Genomic DNA, 12,606 nt, shown 5'->3' on the forward strand with positions numbered 1-12,606 from the left:
CTTTTCAGGCACAGACCGGGGGGGGGGGGGGGGGGGGGGCTGGTTCTATAAACTATCCCTGTACTCAGACAACCTTCTGCTCTATGTGCCAAACCCACTAACCTCCATTCCCACCATACTTACTATACTGGATTACTTTGGAAAACTTTCAGGATACAAAGTTAATCTTTGGAAAAGTTACATTTTTCCTTTTGATCGGACAGTTACCTTAACCTTCATGTCCAGAATAAATATACTACAATGTCCTTTTTGTCCTTTGACTTATATGACATTGCAGAGAAACAGGAGTTCTGTGAATGCGTTGCATAATTTATATTGAATTTCCAGGCTCTATTACATACTAGGATATTACTAGCATTTTGCATGGCACTCATTCAAGATTCAGTATCAGGGCTACCACCAAAATCTTGCCTCCAGACTTGAAGGACCCCGTTTGCACTGCCACCGACGTCTGAGCATATTAATGTATATTTGTGTGTTTTCAGCCATACTGGAATTTAAAAATGTACTTATTTTATTTTTGTAAATCATTCCACGTGGTGTACATCATAAAAAAACTAAGAAAAATACAACACGTCATAGAGTACTTGTGTACGTGTACGTACGTGTATGTATGCATGTATACCAGTGAGTGTGCACATTCCTTTTCAGCCATGTAATCTTTGAACCAGTGTAAGAGTTTGTGTGTTCTTGACAAACAGACTCTGGCTGTCTTAGTTTCTCAGAAGCAGCAGCAACTGGAGACCCTGGCTTATTAAGAGGCACAAATAGCGAACATAATTAGCATAGTTAATTTTTTTTCCCCAACCTAAAATGTAGTTGAAGGACGTATCCCTCGCTTGTTTGAACAGACGTGTTTTACACCGTTTTACACCTTATGGAAGTGAAGTGAAGACAGACTGGTCATAAGTGAAACGGGGGGGGTGGGTAGAATACTTATTTGATAGCATTTCAAATTGGAAGATTGGAAGGAGTAAATTTCGATAACAGTTATTATAAAACTTATAGGCTATTATGATGTATTTTTTCTAGACGGGGGGTATATATAGGGGGGTGATACAGTGGCATTCGTAATATTACATAATGTCTCAAAAGAACTAATCAATGAATCATTTTATTTTATTTTTTTGTTTTCACTCGATGAATTGTCTCATTCATCTTATTTTAGTTTTAGCATCTTTAAGTCCTAGAATACAGGCAGTTTATTGACTCAAGAGAAACCTATTCTCTATACCAAGTTTAATTTCAGTCTGTAGTAACTGAAGGATATTACTGAACATGCTTAAGTTGGGTTTAAAAGATGCAATTACTGCCAATATGCCACTGGGTCAGTGCTGTAGTCTATGCCTTATCAAAGTTTGTTCAACAAGGTGTGCACCTTAGGGCTATTTGTTATTTATCTCTCACTGTGTTCTATGCTCATTGGAAGCACAGATATGGCAGGATCTATCTTGTATGTTTGCCTTGTGCGCATGTTTGCTAATGTTGTCGCATTTTTATTTTATCTGAGGATCACGGTCATCAACAAATAAATGTGCTTGGGTAATGAGTGGCTGGTTAAAGTCATATACTGTAAAAAGGAAAATAAAGGTCATCACACACATCTGCAAATTATTTACTCGGACATTAAATTGATGACAACGTGAGATTTTAATAATTATTTAAACCCCAAAGCAGAGAACAGCTAAAAGAAATCTATTCATATCCTGGAATGTAAATGAGCAGCATCATGGAACGAAAGGATGTAAAGTCCTGGATGGTCTGAAGCAACTCAGAGCTGGTGTCATATTCTGGACTGGGCACATTCACAAGACACAAAGTTCAAATAAACAGTTAGGCAGCATACATAACCGTTCACAACAACTAATGTAGAAGTGGAGGACATAGAGAAACTATCATCTCACATAATTTGGGATTCATTTAAAGCTTGTTTAAGAGGTATAATGACATCCTACTCCGCAAAAAAATGTAATCAGACCTGTTGGATGCAACTGACAACAACGAAAAATAAATTAAAGTAGCTGCAAATAAACGTAAAAAACCAGTTCAAATAAAGACGTTCTAAAGGAACTACAGAAACTAAACCTGATATCTGATTCACTACTATTAAAGACAGTTAAAATTTAAAAAATTAAACTATGAAGCGGCACATATTTCAAACCACAATTCCAAGCTATAAAAGGTCCTGTATTATCTGTCTAATCGGATGCTCACATGATGAGTGTCAGATCTCCAGTGAAGCTGTATCTCGTGCTTCAGCAATGGTATCTTTCCGATTGAATCCAGTGACAGAATTGAATTGAAAGTGGCTGCTTTCAAGGAATTGGGAGGTGAGCCCTGACCTTGTGGTCCGAGCCAGGTTAAGACAAAGCATGAGGTTCAACACCCAAAATAAATGTGTCCTTATATGAGCATAACAAACCCCTCTGCACATTATTTATTTATGTTATGTATTTATTTACCAATCAAAATAGGTAAATAGTTTTGAACTAGTTTTGAAACTTCATAGCAGACATATACATGTACATATCTATACACTGGCGTTCTTGGTAAAGAAAAATCCAATCAAAGCCCAAATTAGCCCAATAAAATAGATGTAAAGGCACAAGTCCGGTACACACATTCCATGTTGACCAATCAAGAGTCACATATTTCCCACAAACAGCCAATGAGGATGTGCAGTCACCTTTTTGCCAATGTCTCCACCCCTTCACTTGGGTATTAATGTTGCATATAGACATAAATGAAATGCACAGTAGCCCTGGAAAAAGAGGCAACAGCTTTGCGAGCATCTACTTTTTATTCTCCCTTATCTGCTTGACTGCTATTTAACTCTTCACCATGGTCGAGAAATTTGTTGGCACCTGGAAGATCGCAGACAGCCATAATTTTGGTGAATACCTGAAAGCTATCGGTGAGTTAAATGAATATTTAAACATGTGTACACTTTGTACACCTATTTCTTAAGAAGGATCTGCTCTATTCCATGTAGCGGGACAAAAACATATAACGTGGTCACAAACTAATCCTTTTTGCTTTTCACTCATTTAAAAACATACACATATTACAGTAAATACTTGTCACCCACAAGCAAGATGCATGCCTTTGCTATGATTATAGACCACCAGTATAGTCCAAGGACATTCCTGTCAGGTACAGTTCAAACAGAGGTAGAGGAACTGAAAGGTTACAACTAGCCCTGTATTTGAGGTCAAGTTGTAACAGCTCCAGGGCACATAGTAACAGCATCTGAGAATGGCAGGCTGGAAAGAACTATGTTTCCACACCACACCAAGTCAAAGGTAGGTGATCTAAAATGTTTTTACAGTTAACATTTGTCATCTTTGATATTTGTCATGTAGAAAATGGCTCATAATTTTTCTAACTAACCGCTCTTCACACCAACAGATTAGTATGAGGTGAATGCCTCCAAAAGCATGTATAAGAGTGAGTGTTCCCCAAGGAAACTATTTTATGCGCGTGCGCAATAGAGTGTTAGCCACTGGCACTCTGCATCTCTCCCATATCCCTGAGCCAATTAAGCAACCTCACACACACAAGTAGGATTCCATCTGACCTGTTCGCTCATGCGCCGCCTTTACCGAGCATTCTGGGTAATGACGCTTCTTGTTGAACATTTCAAATCATCCCGCCACTGACGCGTGAGAAGCATGACCCGCGTTAGTCCGTGCCCTGGTCTCCCCTTCTCAAGCAGAGAAGCCGGTGACTGGCTGGTGAGTCCTTCTGCCCAGTCTCGAAAGGACTGCAGCACTAATCTTGTGCGCAGTCGTGCACGCTGCAATTATAATTACTTATAATAATACTCAGGGGTTAAATTGGGGGTGGACGCGGGTGGATGGCGTCAACCCACCTTTGGTAAATAAATAAACAATTTTGACCGGCAGTTTCTCAAATAACTGTGACAATCCAGTCCAAATATCGTTGATGGTTTGGAAGCGGACGCGGTAGGTAATTTCATTAACATGTAATTTCATCTATGCAACATTTTAAAGAGAGATGAATAAACAGCCCCCACGAACGCCGACTATTATTAACAGCAACTTTGATTGCTTGAGCAAAATCATCAGGCTGCTGGTCAGCAGCTAAGCTAGGCTTGAACAGCTATTTCCCACATAACGTTTTATTCAGCGAATGGTGAGCTGAAAATTGGTGGGGCGCAAAACTTTCCTTTAAACTAATCATTGATCTCAACCTGTTTTCATTCGTAATTTTCCTTTATTATCAAGCGTGCCAACGATCAGACTAATCAAATGGAAAGTATTCTAACACACAACGTCGTCATACGGTGTTAGGGGGATTCAATTATAAATTCAATTTATCTGTTAAAAATCAGTTTTAATCACCAAGTAGTCTACACTTAACAAACAAGATACACCAGTCTGTTATCTACCGTGTTAACCTTCAGAACAACCAAAAAAAACAAAACCTGCAAATCAGTTTTGTTTACAATCTGCGCATTGCAGATATTTGCCATGAATACGAGTGAGGAGGAAGTGCGGAATGTATCCGCAAATAATGTTGATTAAAAATGTGCACAATTTCAGACTGCAAATGAAAATACATGTAGGCTATAAGGCCTGGCTACTCGATAAAACTGCCTATTCGGGGAGAGCTGGCTATATATGATTATTTTATTGAGTAGCCTATTCTGTGGATTAATTGTACTGATACTCACTGCTTAAATTGAAGTGATTAAAGTGGATTTTTCTAAATCGCATTTATCATTTAATCTCCCTAACACAATGCGAAGAAGCTGTTTGTCCCTTTCCAATTGATTAGTCAGATGTTTGCATGCTTGTTAATCACTGAAAATGAATTAAAACAGTTTGAGATCAATGATCAGTTTAAAGGAAAGTTTTGCGCCCCACCAATTTTCAGCAGACCAGTCGCTGCTGGTTTTGTTTCAAATCGACAGTTTAAGAAAGATGGATAAAGGAGGAAGAAAGGGAGGGAAAAAGAGGATGACAACAGATTATTTTAAGGGGTAAAAAAAATTCTCAGCATTAATGACACTCAAATAAACTTGAAATATTTTATGTAAAATCTTGCATCCATAGTATACATGCTTCTTAAAACATTGTTTTCCTTAATTACAATTATGTGCACAATACATTAAAAATACAACTATTTTGAGCTGAGACATTCATTGGTTTGTACCTTTTTTCACCCACCTCCCACCGGATCTCAGGGTACACCCACCTCCCAAATCCCAATTTAACCCCTGTTGTTTTGTATTATCTTCCTGCAGGAGCCCCAAAGGAATTAAGCGATGGTGGGGACGCCACGACGCCGACATTATACATCTCCCAAAAGGACGGAAACAAAATGAGAGTGAAAATAGAGAACGGGCCTCCTACGTTCTTTGACACTGAAGTAAAGTTCACATTAGGGGAGGAGTTCGACGAATTTCCTTCTGATCGAAGAAAAGGCGTACGAGTAAGTGGATTTCCAATTAGATGTAAACTCAGAGTATGGTAATATATAAATGTAGATTATGAAAACATACAAATTATTCTATGTATTGCTTTTGTGTTAATAGCTAAGGATAATTACTGGACACGCAACATTACGAAAACCATGCAAAACCACAAAAAAGCACAACGCACAACTTCTGCCACACAACAAATTAGCCTACTTAAGATCTTTACATAATGGAATATGTCCCTAGTTTTGTCTCGAGGAAACATGATCATACATTAGAAGTGATTTACCAATCCATATTAAAGATCATAGACCATACTGAACCATGTGTTGTGTGCATTTTACTCGCACACTTCACCTTTTTTGACTCCTCTGAGTTCTGCTAGTGTTCTTCCCTAGAATTAACATAGGACATTTTACTGTGTACAGTTACAAAGAGGTGCTAGTAAAGTAGCATTTCTGAAAGAAAAAATACTTAGCCCTGTGCATTTTGTGAATTGTAGTCTGTCGTGAACTTGGTGGGAGAGAAGCTGGTGTACTTACAAAAGTGGGACAGCAAGGAGACGACGTTGGTCCGAGAGATCAAGGACGGTAAACTGTTCGTGGTAAGACAGCGACGTGAAATTATCATCGCCCAGTGGTTCTCTTTTAATAGTGTCTGTGGAATGCTGAGGTTTAAAAAATAGGTAATTGTGTTATTACCCCCAAACGTGCTCATCTGTTAAGTTAAGCTTTTCCGGCTTGCCCGGAGCATAACGTAACTGACCCAATACGGGGACCAATTTCAGTGGATATGTTGTTTACCTTGTATGGTAGGCCTATTACCCCTATTATTGTGTTTGTGGTCGATTTTCCTAAATTTAGTGATCAAGCATTCAGAAGGTGCAGAAATCATTATTTCCACATATATGTCTAATTAGCACGTAGCCTTATTCCTATGATGTTTTATTTTCCACAGACACTTACGATGGGAGACGTCGTGGCTGTGCGCAGCTACCGGAGGGCGTCGGAATGAACCCGTGTCGCCCTGTCTTCCTCCTCCGTTCGCCAAAACTCGCTTATATGACGTCAAATGATTAAAACAACGTGCACATTAATGACTTAAATCTTTCCATACTGAGTGAATAAATACTTATATCTCTTCATGTTACCTGGATTGACTTGATGTTTTTCATTCATGTTGTATGTTTTTGAGTGTTTTGAGCCCTGCTGTGTGTGTGTGTGTGTGTGTGTATATATATATATATATATATATATATATATATATATATATATATAAATGCGAGTCCACAAATAGTCCCATAGTCAATCACAGATCTTACATGTGGCCAGCCCATTTAAAGCTGCAAAACACCCTGTTAGTTTCTAGTAGGCTATAGCCTGTACATACATGAATCTGACATTGCGGCTCACGTCGAAACACAGATAAAAAATGTAATCAACAACATTTTAGAACAAAATATGCTGTGGCCCTGACAACAGTAACTGGAGGCCCTGCTTTATTGGAGGTGAAATAAAGAGTTAAAAATAATTTTTTTAAACATAAATTCAGTCACCCTCTGTGTGTGTGCACATGTTTTTTTTTAGGCCTTGTCCCTTTCTCTTGGAAGCATTTTCCTGTCTTTTAAAAGTATCCTCCAGTGTTTCCTGTCACGACTCCATCCAGCAGACTGTCGTAACCGTTAGCAACTTGTTTAATAAAAAACAACCTCATTTGTGGCATCGAATGGATAGCGCTTATTCACTGATTGGGACGATGCGTTCAGACAATTGGCACAGAGTCAGAAAGTACAGAGGCGGAGCTTTGCTACAGGCGAGAATTAATATGCATATTTCTGGAATCAGTGTCACATGACTCATGGGTGTACTGGGCCTAGCTAGTGAACGTTGGTACTTTCGTGACCAGAGGCGAGGTGCGTATGGCACAAAGTGAGCAGCGCACCTGGAAAAAGGGCTGGACTATACTGAATATATTATCAGTGGGTGTGGTGAACCTGGATTCATGAATAGCCAATCAGATTACCTCTTTTCATTCCCTTTAAGAGCCATGCGCATGGCGCAGGGCATACTGCCAATTTCTGTAGTCTATGGCTGCAGTGGAAAACAACAATAAGGATATACTAATCAAATGTTTCTCACAAGGCATTCTTTTGCAGTAGGTTTTAAATTATTCATAGGTCCCAAAGAAGACATCATCGTCTATTAATGAGAAATGATGATGTGAAAACAATCGAGTGATCCAGTGAAGCTATGGTACCTTCTTGTGGAAGTACAGTGTAATGTCAGTTGCCTTCACAGAACAGTCACTGCATAGACCCGCTGTCTGTTCAATAAGGTCTGTGCGTAGTCTCTTCTGTGTGATCTTCATTTCGTGATGGTGTCTATTTTGTGTTTGTCCATCCAGAGCCCTGACCTGAAAGAGAACTGCTTGTTTTGGACACTTTGCTCCCAGACCTTCTCCCAGACGCCTGTGTGAAACCTCAAACAAGCAGGATGGTTCAGAAGCAACGAGCACAAGCCTTAATGAATAATTCAGTGCGTCCTACGCACGGCTATCAATTGGAGTGTGTTCCGTGGCACTTGTAAAATGTCTCTGAATCCAGGAGGCTTTTAGTGAATCGCAGGCTCCCGGACTTCAGGACACTCCATCCTGTGATCGAATTTGTTCCCATTAAGAAGCAGCTCACCTCTGGACTTTGAGCCTTTTGAAAAAGTCATAAAATGTGACCGCCAGAAGGCCAACAATGAATAGAGCCATCACAAGCAATCCTCACTCGGTGTCAACCTAAGATTCACTGAACAGGAAAATGGCGGAGTGGAAGTTTAAAAAAAAAAAAACACAAAAGCCAGACTAACATCAATACATTATGTTAGTATACAATGTAATGTATACTAACAATTACAATATAATTTAATGTAATGTAACATTACATTACATTGCATTACAGGCATTTGGCAGACGCTCTTATCCAGAGCGACGTACAACAAAGTGTATAACCAAAACCAGGAACGGGTGTGTTGAAAACCCTAGAGGGAAGTACAGTTCCAAGTGCAGGGAACGACCGCATAGTTTAACTTGGACCCCGTAGGTTAATCAGCCACAATTTCAATAAGCGTGTCACTTAGCAGTTGGCTAAACAGCCAGTTATAATGGTAATGATATTAGGGTATTATTGTCTCAAAAATAAATTAATAAATGTAACTGATCCACATATAAATGCAACTGATCCACAGATAAATGTATCTGATCAATGAATATATGTAGCCAATCCACAATTAAATGTAGCCGACCCACAAATCAACTTAACAACACACATTACTGCTACAGTACTGTACTTGGCCACGCCCTGTTTATGAATATTCATAAAGGTGCATCATGGAACGCCTGGAGACAGATCAATGGCGGCAGAGTGGAGAATCTGTAAGTGCACAGGGTCTGCTGGAGATCCACAGACCTCCAGCCTGGGTGCTGGCCGCAGCTGCCGGATTTCAGGGGCCAGAGCATCACAAATAGCCTGGGACTCCTCCCGGCTCCCGATAAGTGCGCATCGTGTTTAGGGAGATTTGCCAGGAGGTGGGAGGGAGACGGCGCGATGAGTCAACTTCAATTTCGGCCCAATCTACGTGACACGCTAAAACGCGCTCTCTGACAGGCCTGGCGTGGCTCTTAACACGACGAAATCGCACGCGTGTTTGTCACGTGCGGGGATTCATTCTGAGTCATTCCGAGATTCATGCCTGTTCATTAGGCTGATGGAAACATGTCACGGCTGCATGTTAACTCAGGAAAGACCACGGAGTCTGGGCTCCTGGGACTAGACTGTGTGTGTGTGTATATATGTCTATGTATATTTATATGTGTCTATATGTTTCAACATATTTTTTTTTTACTTTATTTTTTCTGTATTGTTCATGCTTTTCGAGAGCATGTAATGCATTTTTAGAATTTGCTATGTGGAGAGTCAGATCACACACTAGATGTTATATACTAGATGACAGATGTTGTAGCACTGGGAACTCCCTGCTCATGTGACTGTGTCTCACCGATGCCGTACGAAAGAGAGAACGCACCAGCCTGCCTCTCCCGCGTTCCCAGTGCCACACGCAATTACAGACACTTACCACACACCGGCTTCAGCTCAAGGGGTGCTCTGCCTAAAAGAAACACCTCACGTTTGACCCCATGATTGTACGGGGGGACGGGGGGGGTGGGGGGAGGGGTGGGGGGTGCGGGACACCTGCCCTTGTATACATAATCACCCATCTGTGAAGCTAAACATGCCAGTGCACATCTTCCTCACCGTGCCTGGATCTGATACCAGCCATTCTCCTGCAGGAGAGCTCTGCCGTGAAATAACATTTCTAAAGATTAGTTTAAAAAGTCTCCGAGCCCTGGAAAAGGAAATGAGGCCTTTTGTCCGCCATCTCTAATTCTCCTTCACCGATACGCATCGGCAATGAATTTCCACTCCGCTGCTCTCAGGGGGCATTTTGAGTAGTTCCTTTCATGGAGTCGTAATTCAGCTAAAAGTTGGCGGAGCAAATAGCTCTGGAAGTACATCAGTGTAAGTTTCATATTTGATTTAATATGGATCTCTTTCTGTATGAAGCTCAAAGCCCTTCAGCAATGCGCATAGTGAGACTGAAGCTGTCGTCGAAAACTGACAAATAGAGGACCTTGCTGTTCTTACGGATTTGTCAGGTCCATCCATGGTTTTCTGATGTGCCATAATACTCTTCTCTGGGTCCCAGAAAGTCATTTAGCCAGGTTTGGCTGTGTGCAACAGTATTATGTATGTAATATAACCTAAATGATGTTATTGCAGTACAAGTACAGTACTGTACCATTATGTGTTGCCGCATTACACACCTACCACAGACCCTACATGCACCAGTGACTCTGTGCCACAGCAGTTCACTCGTCTGAGCAATACCACAAACGTGGATATCGAACCTCATACGGTCCTGCGCTTGTGCATATTGCTGGCAGCATCAGTGCTTCCACCATGTTTAAAGAATTTGGCAAATTGTTTTTGAGTCGCTTTTTCATCAGAAGATTGACTCTGAATGGCAGAGGAGAGGAACATCCTTCCGCAGGCGAGCACAGCCATAGCGCATCACCCTGGATCAAATATGCCTGGGTGCACATTTCAAACACAAGGGCCTTATGGGAAGTTTGCACCCGTGAAGCGAACTCGACAGTGACAGCTCGGGAATATTTTTGCGGACAGACACCTTGCAGCATGAAAAAAAAAAAAAACAGCAATATGCACACTGACAGTTTCAGGACAATGATGTGATCTACCTACGTATACTCTTCCTCATATTTCCAACAGAAACGTTCTAAAAATACCACCTCAGCGCAGAGTATCATCAAGACACCAAACATAACACCTACGGGCACCGAGAATAGCGTGCTACCCCCCCCTCTTTCAGTCATCTTTCTGCATCAAGCCGAACCTTGAGGAAACCGCAGGAACACACAGTCTATAAATTGCGGTGAATGGCATGTAATTGCAAGAAGCGGCGTGGATATTTTGCCGCTCGGCGAACGGTAATTATGGCAAACACAGCCGTCAGGACTGATTGCTGACCTCCAGCACAACGTGGCAAGCACTTCCTGTAGGGGCTGTCCCATGTGATTACGCTGCAGGGGAATAATTGCTCTGTACAGAGTGAATAAGACCTGATTAAACTCCACAGTATCCAAAGGAGGCAGCGTAATCTCACGAGGGTGTCCAATATCTAAACTGTCAAAAAATGTTTAATGAATCAGAAGTTTGACGAAGACACATTATCAATTCGCTAACACTGGTGTTTATTTTTAAAGTGCAGATCCATAAAATATGTATGTACAGATGCTTTACTTCCTTATGAAAATAGAATATGCCAAAAATACACTGAAATAATTTTTTTTAAACGTAAAGGGTCAGCTACAAAGGGTACGACCCCAACCGACCCAATATAAAATGACAGAATTAGGGCCAGCCCGACCTGAACCTTCTGGTTCTGTTCCGGTTTTATATGGCTTGGGTGAAAATTACAAGCTCTAAACAGAGATTCTGGCAACAAAACACACACTCACACCACACTCACACACATACACACACACACACACACACACAAACACCAACAGTGGTGGCAAGGGCAGCCAATCCTAATGTTTGCCCTTGGAGGACAGCTGAACCAGGCTAATCCCAACAGCCTGGGCCTGCAAGCGATCTGGCTGAAGAGAGCCAGGCTACGCTCTGCACAGATAGAACACAGACGTGCTGTTAATATCGGGCAAGACAGGACATCGGAGCGCTGTTTCTCAGTTCTTCCTCTTTCTGTAATAGCTGTTGTCTCAGTTCTGCCACATATCTGCATCTTTAACCTGGGTTAGCACTGTAGGTGCAGACGCAATTTATTTTCCTGCATTTTCTAAAATAGAAAAATTAAAAATTAAAATGAAGACTTGTCGTGCATAATTATAGATGGGATGCCTTTCAAACTGCTCTGTGGGTCTCAGTTCTGATAGTGGCCCACTGTTGGTACACTGCTGGCACAGTTGGTAACACTCCCGCTTTTCACAATTCGGCACCACTGTGGCCTGCTGGTTGGTTAAGAGAATACAAAAGAGCTGGAAATGTATACTGCCGCTAGCAAAAAAAAAAAGAAAACCAGGCTAGGTTATTAAGACAGCCCTCTTGCCGTTATTACTGACCCCCCACCCCAAAGTGTGGTTACTGTGGATATTTGTACTTTGGGAAAGTCACCGTCAGCGATATTTATGGAGTTCACACCACATTGCTTTCATAATCAACAACCCCTTGGGGGTTTTTCCTTCACACTGGCAACCCCTCTCTGAATTTAATACCATTGCTAAACGGACCAGGATATTAGGCTACAATTCATAAAATACAGTCTGCTGCTGCTGTGCCATGGATACATTTCTTTCAGGGGCTTTTTAATTTGTGAGCAGGTGTGTGTACTGACCGAGATGTTACACAGGGGAAAACGCTTCGTTTGTGAATTCAGACGTTCTGGGATGATATGCCGTTCTCCCCATCTCACCTTCTAATTTGCTTCTTATAACTTTTAACTTTTTTTTTTTTAGCCAGACACTACATTGAGCAGACCAGTGGTGACCAACCCTGTTCCTGGAGATCTACTGCCCTGTAG

At 41.2% G+C, this 12,606-nt stretch overlaps 1 protein-coding gene across 1 annotated transcript; it reads left to right on the forward strand.

Moving 5' to 3' along the window:
• Positions 1-2,762: 2,762 nt before the first annotated feature.
• LOC118220082 (bilirubin-inducible fluorescent protein UnaG) lies at positions 2,763-6,592 on the forward strand. The gene is made up of 4 exons (XM_035403700.1): positions 2,763-2,914; positions 5,270-5,457; positions 5,946-6,047; positions 6,401-6,592. The coding sequence occupies exons 1-4, from the start codon at positions 2,842-2,844 to the stop codon at positions 6,455-6,457; spliced, it is 420 nt and encodes a 139-aa protein (XP_035259591.1). The 5' UTR covers positions 2,763-2,841; the 3' UTR covers positions 6,458-6,592.
• The last annotated feature ends 6,014 nt before the right edge of the window (positions 6,593-12,606 follow it).

The sequence above is a fragment of the Anguilla anguilla genome, chromosome 2 (genome assembly GCF_013347855.1).
Source record: "Anguilla anguilla isolate fAngAng1 chromosome 2, fAngAng1.pri, whole genome shotgun sequence".
In the NCBI taxonomy this organism is placed as follows: Eukaryota; Metazoa; Chordata; class Actinopteri; order Anguilliformes; family Anguillidae; genus Anguilla; species Anguilla anguilla.

Bases quoted from the DNA above. Each gene is read 5' to 3' on its own strand.
- LOC118220082 (XM_035403700.1), top strand. From the start codon at position 2,842: ATGGTCGAGAAATTTGTTGGCACCTGGAAGATCGCAGACAGCCATAAT. The intron at 2,915-5,269 runs GTGAGTTAAATG...ATCTTCCTGCAG, and splicing joins TGAATACCTGAAAGCTATCG to GAGCCCCAAAGGAATTAAGC. The intron at 6,048-6,400 runs GTAAGACAGCGA...TATTTTCCACAG, and splicing joins AGGACGGTAAACTGTTCGTG to ACACTTACGATGGGAGACGT.